At 41.7% G+C, this 17,365-nt stretch overlaps 1 protein-coding gene across 7 annotated transcripts in view; it reads left to right on the top strand.

Moving 5' to 3' along the window:
- The window catches only part of OSBPL1A (oxysterol binding protein like 1A), a 78,790-nt gene that overhangs the window by 52,287 nt on the left and 9,138 nt on the right, over window positions 1-17,365 (top strand). For all 7 annotated transcript variants that reach the window (XM_064705985.1, XM_064705988.1, XM_064705984.1 and 4 more), the window contains 8 exons: window positions 3,008-3,164; window positions 8,183-8,258; window positions 9,857-9,991; window positions 13,527-13,624; window positions 14,323-14,505; window positions 14,990-15,097; window positions 15,189-15,278; window positions 15,525-15,651. In XM_064705985.1, the coding sequence (XP_064562055.1) occupies window positions 3,008-3,164; window positions 8,183-8,258; window positions 9,857-9,991; window positions 13,527-13,624; window positions 14,323-14,505; window positions 14,990-15,097; window positions 15,189-15,278; window positions 15,525-15,651 (974 nt within the window). The remainder of the gene's footprint in view (window positions 1-3,007; window positions 3,165-8,182; window positions 8,259-9,856; window positions 9,992-13,526; window positions 13,625-14,322; window positions 14,506-14,989; window positions 15,098-15,188; window positions 15,279-15,524; window positions 15,652-17,365) is intronic.

Here is a 17,365-nt window from a genome sequence, read left to right as displayed (position 1 = left end):
AGAACTGAAACCCAACAGTGCTAATGGTTAAACACTATATTTCTCAGGTTTATTTATTAATGAAAAATATTGGCCGGACTTTCCTATCTGCATCTGAAAACTTACCAGTTGTAGCAATAGGAAATGAAGTCCCTTGAGTTAAATTTCTGTCATTGCTTCTGCTGTTTCCCTGTGCTCTCCCACTTTCGCAAAACTTAGCTGGTGTTTGTACTATTACTCTTTCAGGTTTTGTGAGCTGGAGAGCTTCCTAGTCAGCCTGGTCTTGTCTCAGAGATCACTTTAAAATTTTGGCTTATTCCTTCTCCCCCCTCCTCAGCCCACAACCCCTTAAGTTCAATTAAAAAAAAAAAAAAAACCTTCATTTTCTCCTAGTCATCTGTTTGACAGCTGCTCTGTAGAAACTTGTGAATATAAATCTTTTTTTGCAGTGACGGGGGAGTATGCAAATCTTAATTCAGAAAAGAGTTCGCTGCAAGTGCACAGGGAAAAGCTCATTTTGAGTTGCCTGTTGATCTGTGCTCACAGTACAGTACCAGGCTTGTGCACTCTGGCATCCTAACAGTCTCTCAAGGCTTGCTAAATTCGTTGGGTTAAAGGAGGTGGCTGAGGTTTAGGGATTGGAGACTGAGATTTTTGATGGCAGGTACTATTGTAGATGTACTTTCTCTGTTTCTCAGAAAAATGGGTGAGGTTTCTCTAGGGAGAAACAGGTACAACAGTTGTGTTTCATTCTTATAACAGTTGTGTTTCATTCTTCTACTGTTTCTTCTTGTATAGCATGGTATTCTTGCATTAGGTAAGGCTCATGCCCTGGGGAAGGCTGTCTGGTCAGTGTCTGCAGCCGTGGGGAGGTTTGCAGGTGCAGAGCTCAGTCCAGCAGAATCCTCTCTTGGCACGGTAAGGCCAGCATGAGGAGAACTGAATGTGTGTGGTATTTAAAAATCGTTGTTATACTGAGAATTATATCCAAGAGTGACACGCAGTTCTGGTGAAGTTTATCTGCTCTTGCCTTTCTGCTCTGGAGTCCTGGGTCTGTTGCAGAGGCTCAGATTGAAGGAATTTGCACGCTATGACTCTTGTCTGAAAGCAAGACAGTCCTGGATGGTACAAGAGAAGAAAGGACCCTACAGGAGCCAGCCTTTCCTTTGTGTTACTGGGTTGGCTTCATGCTTTTCTTGTCATGATAACTGTTGGCACAGTTGAGCAGCTCTTTCAAAAGAGAGGTGGAGTACATACCTCAAGGAGCTTTATAGCTTGTTGTGTGGTCAGAAAGCTGAGGCCCCAGTTGGGTCACACTCCTAGAGTCTCTTCCTCTGCAGTATTTGGATGTGCAGGAAAATTCCATCTTCCTGGCTACCTGAGTTTAGGATCTCTGGACAAATCTGTATTTTATGTAACAAACTTGTCTCAAGTAAAAATGCTTTTCCTTACCCTACTTGTTAAATATAGTACCCACCAAACTAATGCTTTGATATGTTATGTCATAACTTGGCACAGAACTAGACTGACAAATTTGGGGAAAATTGTGAGAAGATTCTCTGGAGTGCCAGTCCACTTCTTTAACATATCCTGAGCACCAGCTGGCAGTTCTTTTCATTCCCTAGCAACTGGCTTAATTTCAGAACTGTCTTGGTGAGGATAGGCATGGATGTTTTAAGTGAAAAATCTCATTTATGCTTCTAGATATCTCTCTCTAGAAGAGATGGAGACATTGTGACATAGCCTATCCATTTATCAGGATTCTGTCCTGTTCCTGACCCTTATGTGATCTGGATGTGGTACAAAGTCCTCCTATCTATATATATGTATGTATGTATATACACACACCCTTCAGCAAAGCAATATATAATTTGCATGTTCTGGAGAAGCTACTGGCATAGCTTTTTAAAGACAAAACAAGAAAGCACCTGGCATTAGACAGCTGTGAGCGAGATATTCTTTTGGACTCTGTGCTACTTCAGCAGATTTTGATTGCTGGTTTTGAATTAGAACGAGTATGTGAGAGAATGGCTAATTTTGCAGTTATTTCTCTGGGGTTTTGCAGCCAAGAGCAACAGCATATGCTGGAAGCAGTACATAGCAGGAATACCATCTACTGTAGATTGGGTTTATGTTTTTCAGGAACAGTGAGGCTTGCATTAAGCTGTTTGTCATTCAGTGTGGTACCTGGTTTCTGCTAAAGAATTTTTCAAATGAAACGGAAGTTGATGTCTTGACTTGTTCCCTCACTTCCTGGAACTTGCAATTGGATAATCCTTAGATAATCTTGTCAGGTTTGAAAGAAAACCTAAAATAGAAAGAAAACCCAAAAATACAGCCTTTGCCAGGAAATTAGTACCTTCTGATCTGGGGCAAGACTGTTCTCCAGAGTGGACAAACACTACCTGACCAAAACACCGGTTAGAAAGAAGGTTTTGTTGTTGATGTTTGGTTTAGTTTAAATGTGATGTGGATTGTACTATTAACCTGCCTTCCGCAGAACAAAGTTTATCTTGTTGATTGGTGAGCTTATCACTTAGACTTTGCTGGGACCTGCGTAGTTGGTGTTATCTATATGATTCATCCTTCTGTTCTTTGATACTTGTTCAGTGAGTTGGGAAGTGAAGGTTGGTGAACAGCACTGAGAGTCTTAGAACTTACACCAAACTGAAGAAGGAGTCACTACTCAAGGTACCTGTTTGTTTGGTAGGGTACTGGCATCTGTATGGCACTGGCACTTGTCCTAGGCAAGGTCTAGTAGCTTCAATTTAATAAATATGCCAGATTTTGGCTCAATTTGGTAGAGGATTTTTAATGTACTGTGGTGTTGCTTATTGTGCAATTTCTTTATGTCTAGATGCTGGGCTGCAGCAGTCTCTGGCAGTACTAGTTACTTACCAAATGGATGCTGTCATCAGGACACAGTAGGCTACTTAGGTTTCAGTTTTGTACAAGGCAGGGAGATCTGTTAGTGACTGAAGCCTAGCACAGGCGGTAGATTCATTAACATGCACCTGCTCTTTTGCAGATTCGGAATCTGAAAAATCATTAAGTGGGTTTGAAACAGCAGCAGCCTACTCCTTAGAGGACAGCATGGATTCAAAAGATACAATAACTTCAAGCATGTCTGAAGAAAAGGTGTGTGGAAGTGGGGAGGCGCTGTCAAACGGAATCAAAAAACACAGGTAGGATGTTGTCCATTCTTAAAGTTCTATAATGTGCATTAATGGTAATAGACCACAGGAATCTCTGAAAAACTGACTTTAAAACTTTGCTAGGGGTGATTGACAAGTAATTGGTTGTGCTATGATTTCATAAAGACTGTTTTTCCAAGGTGTGCTCCTTTGCATCTTGATGATCCAATCTAAATAAGTAAAAAGAAAATATATTGTGCTGTTTAAAAATGGACACACTTGTTTTTTATTAGATCTTATTGAAATCTATGTGGATTTTAATTCCTTCATTTATCTTTAATGACCTGTACCTCCTATTGCCTCTTTAATTTCGAGTTATTTGATCCTTCTGTTGGTATCAGGAATGAATGAAAAATATTGCTAGCCTGGCATCAGAAACTCAAATGTGAACAAAGGGAGTCTTATTCTAAAAGTCTCATCCATGTTTTATGTGCTTATTTTGTGTTGTCAAATGATCCATTTTTGTTTGTTTCCTTGCCGATAAAGGAGGACAATAGGTCTGGAGTTAATGAGATGTAACAGACACCACTATTCTCCAGTTTCAGTGAAAGGGCAATATAACATTTGTGCTACAAATAAAGCCAGACTTCAGCATGTTTCAAAGAGACTATTCTGGAAGTGTTTTGGATGTACAGGATGATGAGGACACCACATTTCAGTAAAACCAGGAAAATAATATTTAATTTTACAGAAGGAAGCTAGATAGGCTTTAGTTACTTGGTGTCTTGGTAGTTCAGACTTCACTTCAACTTGCTGTTGAAGTGAGTTGGTAGCATCAGACCTGATGTTTTAAGGGTCGACCTGTGTGTGTCTCATGCTAGACAAAGACTGAAGCAAATGAGGGCTTGGGTGGAGGAATGAGTGTTCTGGAGAGATAACATAAACCAGCTGACTAAGCATGTTGTTTTGCTCTTGTGCTGTTAGCAAAGTGATATTTATGGCCTTGGCTAAGTGCCTTCCCTAATCAGAGCAGGAAGTTTGTGAGTGGGGAGGAAGCAGTAGTTGAAGGTGAACATCTGAATTGCCTTCACTGCCTTGGAAACAGTGAGGAGAGAGAATGCAGTACATAATGAACATGAAAATAATGGTGCATGTTGGCTTGCACTGTATTGAAGAGTTCAAACAGGAATTACTCTTCCATCTACTATAAAAAATTACTTTCCAACTTCTTGTGATGCTGCACAGTGCTGTCAGAACTGCAGAGAGCAGGTGACTGGAGGAGCATTTCAGAGCTCCCGATTTTATGAAGAGTAATGAAAAGTAACAAATACATGTGCCTCAGTTGTTTCTCTGAGCTGCCTGTCTTCTAGTAGTAAAGAGAGCCTAGGATGTTGGAGTAAAATGGGTACATAAATTTGCTAATAATTTACTGCTAAAGAAAAGTGGAAACTTTTTTGAATCTCTTTTGCATTTAGATAAGAATGTGTGGCCTTATTTTATGTGACTAAATGGCTATAGAATATATGGCTGTATTTTATGGGATTAAATGACTATAACAACATTATAGATTGAGCTGTAACATTAGGCTTTTTTACCTGGCACACTGGGAGTTGTCCCCAAATATATTGATGCAAACTCTTTCTCCCCAGAAGCTCAGACAATTTAAACTTCACCTCCAAGAGAACCTTCTCAGGGGATGTGAGATGTGTGGTATTTTTATCCTCTTTTCTGAGGCTGTTGGTAGTAGCCACGTTTGGCCTGGTACAGCATCTGTTTCATGTGACCTCAGAACTGTGTTACCTGCCTGGAGCTGCTGGCTCCGATTTGTGCCTGTTTTGTCAGCGGGTCTGGTTCTAACTGTGTGCATTGGTCAAATAGGCACTGCCTGCTTTCCCACCTGGGGCCTTTTCAGACCAAAAGCTGTAACCTCTTCATGCTAGGAAAAGTGAGAGATTCAGAATGCTTTAACAGCCATTAATTCCATCCTTACACTCTTGAATTTGCTTATAACTTTTACTTTTTTTAACTTCTATTTGTGTTAACCACATGGAAACAAGTCCCTTAGAAAATAGATCATATTAATTTCTTTTGCTTAAAATCTTGCTACCCTCAGGTGAGTAGAGGATCTGTGCCTTTAAGGTTGCACATGAGATTACCTGACACTGCTCAGCCCACAGTTTAAATAAGATTTTCTGTCTTCATCTGGACAACCTGAGCTTTAAACTGCGCCTCAATATTATTTCAGTAGATGAGAGTTTTCACAGAGAAGTGGAGGTTAGTTTTTGCTTGGCAGGGGGAGCATACATGCTTTGGGTTTGGAAATGTAGCAATAAATCTGTTGGTTCCAAGGAATTAAAAGTGTTGGGAAGTACATCTACAAATAGGTGAAGCCAGTACCACATATAGTCTGCATGTTTATTCTAGGGAATTTTTTGTTGTTGTTGTTTTGGGATTTTTTTTGTTTTGGTGGGGGTTTTTTATTTGTTTGTTGGTTTGGGTTTTTTTATGTAGTGTGCATCCTGCTGATTGTTCACAGAGTTGAGAGTAGACCTAATTTTTGTTACACTTTTTGGGAGAGGAGTTGAGAGACAAAGTAGTACAGTAAATAATCAGGAAGCAAATAACTTCTTTTTAAGAGGGGATATTTTTCATCTGAGCCAAACTTTAAAAAAAAAAGGCAGAAAAACCTCACCCCTCAGAAAAGTCCAAGCAAACCCCCAAAAACTCCAGTGCATAAAAATGTTCTGAATGAAGTGCCAACATTTTATATCCGCTTGTCACTGCTGTTTTCCTCTTGTTGCTGAATTTTGTTGTCAGCTTTCCCTTTGGTCCCTGCACTGGGGGCCTTTCAGAATGCAAACATGTTGGTGTTCAGTTTCATGGGAGCCAGGAGACTGTTTGTTCAGGTTGGCATGAAAAGCAAGCTAAACGTGCCTTTTTCACTCCATATGTTTCCTTCCTCACAAGATTCCTGTAGCAGTTGATGTGTAATAGCTAATGCTTTGGGCAAGTGTTTTTTTGTTTAAGTAAAGGATCCAAAATAAATCTCATCTGTTCTACTGCACAGAAATTCCAGCAGATGTTTTTGTCACTTAAAGCTAAAATTAACTTCCCGAGTTGTTTTTGAAGCTGACATCTGGAGAGGAATTTTTGTATTCAAAAATAATTTGTTTAATCACAGGGAGTATGTCAAGGTTAGTAGGCCTCAAGTCTTGGCTGCCTGTCATTTGTCCACATGTCCTTACTTGTCCCTGGGATCTTCCTTGGTGGCTTGAAACTGCTTTGTTCTTTCAGTGTGTGTGTGTGTGTTCTAGAGGGATGTGAGAACTGACTCCCACAGCAGATTTGACTGATACAGGCAGCAAATACGGATGAGTGGCTGAAACTGAATGCCAACCTTCAAACTGAACAAAAGGGCAGGTTAACTTTAATGAAAATGTAAGTTTTAGTATGTAAGGAAAGCAATTTCTTTGTATACTTCAGCAAACTAAGGGTTAATGTGTTTAACATGCAGAAGGACTTACTAAAACAAAAATACCCACTTTGCTGACTGCCTGCATTAAAGGATACACAGGAAAAACAAGGTAACATTACAAGTGAAGATAAGACTGAGTCGTTGGTGGACACTGTCCTCTCCTGGACATATGTATCAAAACATCCACAGAAGTATGTTATACTTATTATTATTAAGGGTGATCTTTTTCACAAAATATTTTTGTCTCAGTGAAAATTCAGACTGGGGAGTGAGTGGTGGTGTGTTGGTCAATTAAAATAAATCCTCCTACCCACTCATCCTCTGCAGGGGAGCGGAGTAGAACAAGTCAGTGTTGGGCTTGTAGCTACTTGCTAATGCTATAGTGTGCTACCATGAGGAGATCAGACATGACTGAGTTTTTGATGGGATGGGGCTTGTTTGATTTTAAGGAACATTTCTTGGTTTTGTTCTTTCTGAAAACTGAAGCATCAGCCCTGGTAAAGGTGTTTCAGTGGCAGATAAGTAGGAGAGGTAGCACAGCAAGTAGGGCTACTGAAACAAGCAATTTAGCCTGAGTATTTTTTTTCTAAAGGCAGTGTTTCTGTTTATCAGAAAGGTGGAGTGGAGAAGGAAGGTACAGCCTGTTCACACTCTCTGAAAAAGATTGCTTTTGCTACCTTGAGCATAGAGAAGACAACCTTGGTTAGGATAGCACTACAATAATTTGGAGTTAACTAAACTTTGAAACTTTAATAGTTCATGCAGTTTGAGTAAGCTCTAGGTAATTTTTATCTGTTGATAAGAACAGAAAAAATGTGAATTTTGCTTGTTGGCAATAGCATCATGATCCAAAAATGGATTTGTGTTGTCAAAGGACAAAGGACTTTGACCAGTATTTATGCCTTTCTAGAAGTAAATTGGATTAAGAGTTGAGCTGCTCAGTAGCAGTGAGAAAACTGACCAAACTGCGTGCTTGATTTCCGTGAGGCTGAGAAATGCATGCTGTGTTCTCAGCCTAAATGCTGGTCCCTGAAAGTATGCTCGTGAGTTGTTTTGGGATATGTCAGCCCCCTGTAGAGGAGGCTGCTCCGTTTGCCCTTCTTTAGTGGTGCTGCTTTTTTCTGTTGTTCCTGAGGGCTGGTTTTATACAGGCCAAAAATGTTGTGACCCTTCAGTGTCAGTGTAAAGGTGACTAGGAGAAAAACCCCAAGGCAAACACACTGTTTTAACCCTCAGATCTGTTCAGACACAGTGAGTATACTTTTGTACCTATTCAGTTAACTTCCACTTTCTCACGAAGACACAACTAAATATCTTAGTAGTGCCATTGTGAAAACTGTTCTGATGACTGCTGTAGACATTTTCTTCCGTTGGTGTTATGCAAAATTAATGGTTCTGGTTTTCAAGAAATTCGTGTTTCTTTGTAGGTAAAACAGTTCTAGTGCTTCAAAGTAGCACTGTTATTGCCCCAGGGATTTTAATTTAAAAATTGGGAAACTGTTCCTTTCATAAATAAGCACTTGCATTTCTTAGTCATGGTTAGTATTGGAAAACTTTTCTTACTTCTGCTTTTTTCCCTTGTTTCTTTCCACAGAACAAGCTTACCATCTCCAATGTTTTCCAGAAATGACTTCAGTATCTGGAGTATCTTAAGAAAATGCATTGGCATGGTAGGTAATCAGAAAGCTATGATAAAAAATGGGGAGTGATTGTTTTATTTGAGGCCCAAACGAAAACATTTTTGGGAGAAGAGGTCTTTTGTATGTGTTTTTTCGTTTGTTTATGGGGTTGGTTTGTTTTAGGTTGTTTTTTTTTTTGTTTTAATTTGCTACTTATGCTCTATTAATTTGCTGCTTTATTTATGCTTAATTTGCTTTATGCTTTACCTTCTTAAGAAGGTAGGAACTAGTCAGAGCAATATTCTTTCAGTAAAAGTGTCTTGACTTGAGCCTTTTAAGTACTTTGCGGGGTTTTTTTTAAAATTTATTTTGACTATGGAAAAAACAAAACAACCCCAGAAAAACAACCACTTTCATTTTGCTTTTGTCCCTTCCCCTTAGTATCTGAGTCTTCCCCCTTCCATGGTGTTACTGCCCAGACGGTGGCCAGATCAGAGTTAGCTCGTTGGCACCTAATCTGCTTCCAGCTAGGTGTGAATTGAGCAGAGCTCTTCTCTCCATTAGATCCTACAATAGGCTGGGAATATTTGCTGCTGATAAACCTCTGTGAGTCTCTAACAGTAGTCTACAGAAGGGAAAGTTTGTGGGTTTAGTTGCTGTTGTTTTCTCCTCCTCCCCTTGGTGTAGTTAGGAGCAGCATCAAGCAATGAGGTGTGGAAATGCTGGGGAATGCCTGAATCAGCAGCTCCAAGTCTCCCGAGTTGATGTGAAGTGTCTGAGGCTTCTCCCAGTGTCTTTAGTGGAAAAGTGTTACAAAATACAAAGAACAGATTGAAAGCCTGCCTTGCATAAGGTATGTGCAGGAATAAAGGGTCTTAATTCTGCAGAGAAGTTGTAGTTGTGGGGGGCAGCAGAACTTGTAGTGGCTTGTACCAAAGCATCTGTCAAGGCTCCTGGTGCCAGGTGCTGCTGCTGTTATGGCTCAGGATGGTGCTGTTTGCCTCACCCTTGGCCAGCAGTCACACTTACAGCCTTTTAATTTGCTGTGGCAGGCAGTTTAAACGATTGCTGTGTTATGCATTCAGAGGGCATGCTTTTTAAAAATGCAGAGAGAGAATAGATAGCATCCAAACTGTAGGGCTTCCTTTAAATTCTTATTCCTGTTGCAAACTCCCTTTTTTCTTCAGAATACAAAATCCCTCTTTTTACTCTTGTACCACTGTGTTTCCCTGTTCTTTCTTATTCTTCTCCCCCCAGTTGCCCACCTGCCTCCAAAAAAAGTAATATGTTTAAGTGATTAGATGGCCTATGGTCTATGTCTGTTTATGGAATAATAAATAACTTAGTCTTTAAAAGGGTCCTTAAAACTTCTTTCCATGGTTTCATCTCACCTTCTTAATGCTTTCATTGATAGGAAGTTTGATGCTTGGTTTGCTTTTTGTTTTAAAAGTAGCCTTAACACCAGCACAGCTCTGCTTACTGAGCTCATAAGGGTTTTGTCCTTTCAGTATTAGCAGACCCAGGTCAAGCACATTGCATTAGCACTAAGAGCATCATTTATTTTTGTAATAAGCCAATTACACTTGGGTTGCTGTGGGTCAGGGTATCTAATCATTCAGCCTGTAACAGGAATTTCATTTGTGCATCAGGAGCTGTCGAAGATCACAATGCCGGTTATATTCAACGAGCCCCTGAGCTTCCTGCAGCGCCTGACAGAGTACATGGAGCACACGTACCTCATCCACAAAGCCAGCTCGCTTTCCAGCACCACTGAGAGGATGCAGGTGTGTTGGCTTTGCTTGTTCATGTGAGCTCTTGCTCAGTGTTGTGGGATCTTTCTTGTTCTACATAGCCTCATTGTAAGAGGAGCTGCTGTAACTTGCTGCATGTTGAGTGCTCTTATTCATTTACTAGTTTTGTTTATTGTTCTGGTTTTCACAGGGATAGAGTTCAGTTTCTTCCTAGAAGCTGGTATGGTGCTGTATTTTGGATTTAGAATGAGAATAATGCTGGTAACACAGTTTTAGTTGTGCCTAAGCTGTGTTTACAGTAATTTAAAGACTTTCTGCTCCTTGTGTGCCACCCCACCAGTAAGGACAGAAGAAGCAGGGATGGGGGCAGAGCTGGGACAGCTGGCCCCAACTGTCCAGAGGGATATTCCATACCAGATGGTGTCAAGCTCAGTACATAAACTCAGGGAAAGCTGTCTGGGAGCTGCTGCTCAGGATCTGATGGGCCATCAGTCCCTGGGTGGTGAGCCATTGTGCTGTGCATTACTTGTGATGATTGTCATTCTTTTATCATTATTATTTTCTCTTGCTTTTCTGCCCTATTAAGCTGCCTTTATCTCAACCTGCTGATTTCACCTTTTTTATCCCCTCAGTCTATCCCCCATTCCATTTGGGTTGGGGAGGGGCTGAGTGAGCAAATGTGTGGTGTTTATCCTGCTGGGTTAAACCACAATAGTCCTTCCTGGCACCCCACAAGGAGCAGAGCTTGAAGGGTTGAGATAACAATGAATCTGATCAGAGCATAATAAAGAAAATTCATTATAAGCACTTATGATATTAGTTTGGTAGTCTCTGGTTGCAATGTTGATTTATTTGCTGCTGTGAATGTTCTCTGAGCTGGGTTATGCAACATCAGACTTGCTGTATATGTTCCCTGCTGTGCTGTTTATCACCTCTGGGGACTGGTTTAAGGTTAACATTTTGTTGTACTTTGTAACACTGTCTTTTGATTCCTGGTGGTGTGTCTGAGCTGGCACTAGTACTCAGCATTGCCAGCATTTCCACATCTTGGGAGCCATCTATAGGAAACCATTCATAGTTACACCTCTTGCCTTTTCTTGTCAGAGAGCCTATCCATGTAGGAGATACCTTCTTCCATCATCCCCTTCTCCTCCAGGCTGATTAGCTCTTGAGAATTTTGAATATCATCAGGAAATCAAATCCATTTGTTCCTTTGCTGCATCTCATGAATGTGTTTCTCATCTTGTTTATGGTAAAACAACTATTTGGGGATACCACCCAGAGATCTGCCCCAGGGCTGGAAAACTATGAGTGGCAGGGTGTGTGGGATAGTCTGGGTAAGCACTAGGATAGTGGGCATCTCTAATGTCTTGAAATTTCACTTCTAAGCAAGTGCAGAATCCTGAGAAATTAATAAAATGTTTGGAAAGGCTGGGGACGGTGTGGCTGGACAGTGCTCAGGTGGAAAGGGACCTGGGGGTGCTGGTTGACAACTGGTTGAACATGAACCAGCAGTGTGCCCTGGGGGCCAAGAAGGCCAAGGACATCCTGGCCTGGATCAGGAATAGAGTGGCCAGCAGGAGCAGGGAGGTCATTCTTCCCCTGCACTCGGCACTGGTGGGGCCACACCTTGAGTGCTGTGTCCAGTTCTGGGCCCCTCAGTTTGGGAAGGACACTGAGATGCTGGAGCATGTCCAGAGGAGGCAACGAGGCTGGTGAGGGGCTGGGAACACAAGCCCTGTGAGGAACCTTTGAAGGAACTGGGGGTGTTTAGCCTAGAGAAAAGGAGACTCAGAGGTGACCTTATTGCTCTCTACAACTTCCTGAAGGGAGGTTGTAGACAGGTGGGGGTTTGTCTCTTCCACTGGGCAGCAGCTGACAGAACCAGAGGACACCGTCTCAAGCTATGTCAGGGAAGGCACAGGTTGGACATTAGTAAAAAAAATTTCTCCGAAAGAATAATAAAGTACTGGAATGCTCTGCCCAGGGTAGAATCACCATCTCTGGATGTATCTAAAAAAAGAATGGACATAGCACTTGGTGCTATAGACTAGTTGAGGTGTTATGGCATAGGTTGGACTCAATGATCTTAGAGGTCTCTTCCAACCTCATTATTCCGTGATTCTGTGAAAAAGTATGCTGTCACCCTGGCAATTCTAGAGTGACAGAACTCACTGCAAGGTGCTGGGGCCTGGCCCAGGCCTAATGAGCTCTGTTCAACACATCAGTACTCTCAAGGGCAAGAAGAGAAGGCCTCCAGATCTGACAATAGAACAAGTGGCACTGGAGCTACTCCGACTCCTGTCTGGCACCACTGCTGAACCTAAGAACCAACCTGTGCTGGTGTCAGTCACCCCTACACACAAGAGGAAGTGTTGGAAGCAAAAATCAGCTCCTTTAGTAAGGGATGAAGGAGTTTCTCCCAAGAGGAAGCAGGAGAAAGATGTAGAGAAGACAGGCTACTCTGAAGCAGGGCTGTCATGAGAGAACAGGAGGAGGAGAGATAGCTGCTGACTGGGGAGGAGGAAGGTGAAAGATTCATACATGAGGCAGTACCCACACAATCCCTGTCCCTGAGTGAGCTGTGAGATACACAAAAAGATTTCGGCTGAACACATTGTCACCAGCCAGCTCCAGTGTTGGGGTAATAACAGCCAGTAGTCTGGAATTGGAGGATAAGGAAGCCAATCAGGTAGGATCCCTTTTTAGGAACTGAGGCAGTGGCAGAGGGATTGGAAAAGTGACACAAGTCACTGTGGAGGTGGCTCATGTCAGATGTGAAGGAAAGATATTCCTTCAAGGGTGATGTTACACGTCACCCAGACAAGTGGAGCACCTTGGAGAAAGGTGTCAGTACCGGAGGGAAGCTGCCCTGCTGGAGGTGATTTATGAAGACCTGAATGACAAGCAGCTATCCAGAGATGTACAATAAGTCAGGTGCATGTGACCCGTGTGGTGGGAGTTCGTACAGGACCAGAACTGTCACAGTTTAAGCCAGCAGGCAGCTTCAATACCAGACAGCCACTTGTTCACCCTGATTCCCCCCACCTCCTCCGTGGGATGGGAGATAGAACTGGGAAGGGGGTGGGGAGAGAAGAGAAGAAATAATAATTTGAGTATACAAAATAAGTGATGCACAGTGCAGTCATCCACTGACCACTGACCAATGCCCAGGCAGTTTTCAAGCAGCAGGAGCCACTGGCCAGATTTCTTTCCCCTCTAGGTTATTTATATACTGAGCATGATGTCATATGGCATGGAATATCCCCTTGGTCAATGTGTCTGCTCTCCCAGCTGTGCCCCCTCACAATTTCTTGTTCCCCCCAGCCTGCTGGGGTGGTATAATAAGTTGAAAAGTCCTTGACTTTGTTGCTGGACATTGCTTAGCAACAATTAAAACATCATTGAGTTATGAGCATTGTTCTCAATCTAAATCCAAGACAGCTACTAGGAAGAAAATCAGCTCTATCCCAGCAGAAACCAGGACACCTGTCTGGGGAAGTATTTTGATATTCTGTAACACCATGGCTACTGTTGGCTAACTGTGTGACCTTACTCTTCCGAGCAGTGTGTGGCTGCATTTGCTGTGTCTGCTGTAGCCTCGCAGTGGGAACGTACTGGGAAGCCGTTCAACCCATTGCTTGGAGAGACCTATGAACTGATCAGGTAATGAACAGAGCTGCTGCACTGGAGAGGGCATTCCATGGCAGAGATGGTTCATTAGATCTGTTGGCTGGCTTGCAGACTGCACTTGAGCTCATAAACTTCCAGCCATTCTCCCAGCAGCTGCTGCGGGTGCATGCACTGCGTGTTGATGTTCACCAATTGACCTTTCAGTGGAGAGAAACTACTTAACTTTTCAATTCAGAGCAGGCAAATTAAATTTGCCAGGTATAAAAGCAAGTTTTAGCTACAAAAATTAATTTTTTCCCCTAAAACTTATGAATGAAAAATGTGAATGGTACATAAGGAGAGTGTACAGGAGTGTTCACAGTACCTAATAAGCAGCATGAGCCTATTATTAGGTACAGCTACACAAGGCAGATTTTCCTTTCAGTTAATATTTTGGCTCATGTTTAGGTGAAGATTTAAGAAAGAGATCAGTATCAAAAGTAGCTATATTGACTCATCAGATCTGGTAGTTCTTGTTTCTTTTTTATATTAAGTCCTTAGTAGTTTAGGATGAGGATGTTCTGTGTTGTAGTTGATCTTTTCAGTTTAGCCTAGGCTTTTAATTATGTCTTGCACTGAGTGCAGCAACTATGCATGGATCCAACTATCCCTTTCACCTCAGGAAAAGGGATAGCTGCAACTTCACTACACTTGATACGTAGGTACATGGTTTGGTTATCTTTATTTTACAGAGATGATCTTGGATTTAGACTTCTCTCAGAGCAAGTCAGCCATCATCCACCAATCAGTGCTTTCTATGCTGAAGGCTTAAATAATGATTTTGTGTTTCATGGATCAATTTATCCTAAACTCAAATTCTGGGGCAAGAGTGTGGAAGCAGAACCAAAAGGCACGATGACTTTGGAGCTTCTTGAGTAAGTGGATTGGTAATAATTGAAGGCGTACAGTGCCTCATCCTTGATGATTAGAGTGAATTAGTCTCAGGCTTAGGAATGGAGGTGTCCAGCACCCACATCCCAAAGCCTGAGGGCAGATCACTTTGTGGGGAGGAGGGGATGGGAAGATGAAAAGAACTACCATTGTTTCCCCATGCATGCTGCTAATAGCACCAGTGGGGACCTGGGCCTGGATGTTCTCCAAGTGCCTGGGCATCAGTTCTGCTAAAGCCAGCATGCCTGAGTCCTGTTGGCTTTCCTCACACCTTTCCATGCTAACAGTGATGACACCAAAGTGACTGTTCCAAGGAGCTGGTAAAATCAGTAGCAACAGGTTAATAAACTTCTTGGGTTTACTGACTTATTGCCATGCCCACTTCAAGGCTTGGCGTGATGATGGCTTATTGAGGACAGACATCCTGTACACAGATACAGTATTTTAATTTTTATTCCCTTCCCTTAGGCACAATGAAGCCTACACATGGACAAACCCTACCTGCTGTGTGCATAACATTATTGTGGGCAAACTTTGGATTGAGCAGTATGGAAATGTGGAAATAACTAACCATAAGTAAGTTCAGAGTGTGAGCACTTTCAGTTCTTGCAAGTTTGAAAAGGAAAAGCATTTGGAAGTAATTAGTGCTCTCTTGTTTTGCCTTTAGAACTGGGGAGAAGTGTGTACTAAGCTTCAAGCCCTGTGGCCTCTTTGGGAAGGAGCTGCACAAAGTTGAAGGCTACATTCAGGACAAAAGGTAACAGCTTAATTCCAAATGGGAAACAAAAGACTGCCCTTGGTTTTGAGGGGAGCTGTAGAACTGAATGCCTTTACAGAGTCTTTCAAAGGCAAGAACCTGCAACAGCAGGGTTATGAATTCTGCAGTACCAGTAATGGAGTTTTAAAATTGCCCTCAAAAGGTCTTCTTTAACATATTTTTGTCTGAAGTGGGAAATAAATCTCTTTAAGCTCCTTTGTAAACTTAGTCTGCTTTTTATGACAGCAAAAAGAAACTCTGTGCATTATATGGCAAGTGGACTGAGTGTTTGTACAGTGTTGACCCAGCTACATTCGAAGCTTACAAGAAAAACGACAAGAAAAATACAGAAGAGAAGAAAAGCAGTAAACAGGTATTAATCATGTAAAGAGTTGGGATCTCAAAAGCATGATCAGGCAGCTAAATATTTTAGTAGCATTTAAGAGCATTACGATTTCCTTCACTTATCTTCTCTTTCCTGGCAGGATACAAAACAGATTGGATGAGTACCAATATTAAGGAATAAAATGCTTTTTCTCTCTTGAATTTGTATTCAAACTTCCCAAAACTTGGTGTGATCGAAATACTGTCTAGTTTGTGACCTGCTTCTTCCTCCAAAGTTACATGGAGGAAATAACATATGCATTAGTTGGGCCATTTCTGATCATGTATAATAACATATTCTAGAGGGAGGATTTTGTTTCTTAGAAGAAGGACAGCTTAGTTTCTTAAATTGATAGAAGATAATATTTTCCAGCTTTTACAAGGATTTTTTTTATTGCTTTCTATTAAATTTTCACAGCTGTAGAAGTGCTGGCAATTTTTTATTTTTCTTCACAATTGATTTTTTTTTCTCTTGTGAAAAAGCCTCATTCATAATTCTTCCAAACTTCTGGTTAGCAGTAAGCTTTTTGTTTAGGATGAATGGTGATGGTGACAACACACAACTTGGTGAAGAGCAGTCACTGGGACAGTAGTTTAAACAGGGATTGTTCCCCTTTGGTGACTGCAGCCAGGTTTTGTTTGTTTGTTTGTTTGGGTGTTGATAGTTTTTGAAGAAACTTATAAAGAAAAGAGAGGGAGAACTCTGACAGCACTTGTGCCTGTGCAGGTTCAGGTTGTTGCTGTGTCTGAGCTTGCTCCAGTGCTTGTCATCAGGGGAGTGGTAAAGCACTGGGGATTGCTGCTTCTCTGGGAGTCTGACCTGGAGAACTCTAGGAAGAAGGAATAAAGAAAAACACTCCCTGTGTCTTTGTTCAGCTGCCTGTTTGCATTTTCCAACAATGTTCAAGATGATCACTGCTTTTCACTTTGAAATGAAGCATCCTGTTGCATAAAGCTCAAGCTGCAGTGCTGCTCTGACTCTAGGTGTGCTTTTCCTACTCAATTATCAGAACTGTTTCTATGTAGAAAACTGAAGGCTCTGTATGAACTAGGCTAGGTATGAACCAGGTTACTCTGTGCTGAATATGTGCTCCCACTGCCCCTTGTCTGAGGAGCTGGTACATTCTACGGTTTTGGGGCATTTAGGTGAGCCAAGTCTCACATACAACATCTGGATGTGGTTTGTCCCTTCATGGGAGGGAAGGATTCATTCAGGCATGAAGGTACATGGCTTTTTTAACTTCTCATTAGAATTTCCAGATTTATGTAGTAGTTTTCCAGGTATTACTTCTACTACTTAGTGCTACATTGCTACCAATCAGGAAATGCTTCTGCCTTCCTCGAGGGAACCTGCTCAGATGAGCGTCCTTTTGCAACTTACCCCAGATTTTCCCCTGAATCCCTTTCATTTTTATAGGAATAAAACTTAGGGGAAAATAATTTTTCAGGGAACTAGACAAGCCTTCATGTATGCAAAGGTGATATTTTACTACATCAGAAGAGTTATAGTAGACCCACAGTTAGACCAGGATGGTTCTGCTCTGAATGAACTGGAGTCTTTTTTTAATCAAGATGAAGCATTTTGTGCAGAATTTTCAATGCAAATACATGGAAGAGAATAATATAGGCAATAGCAATTGCCCTCACACGTGCCACATTTAGAGACACCTCATTTATAGAGGTCTTGCTTTGGCAGGTCTGTT

Source organism: Zonotrichia leucophrys, chromosome 2 (genome assembly GCF_028769735.1).
Source record: "Zonotrichia leucophrys gambelii isolate GWCS_2022_RI chromosome 2, RI_Zleu_2.0, whole genome shotgun sequence".
Classification (NCBI taxonomy): Eukaryota; Metazoa; Chordata; class Aves; order Passeriformes; family Passerellidae; genus Zonotrichia; species Zonotrichia leucophrys.
Note: the sequence above shows the minus strand (reverse complement) of the source record. Positions and strands in the feature narration are given on the sequence as shown.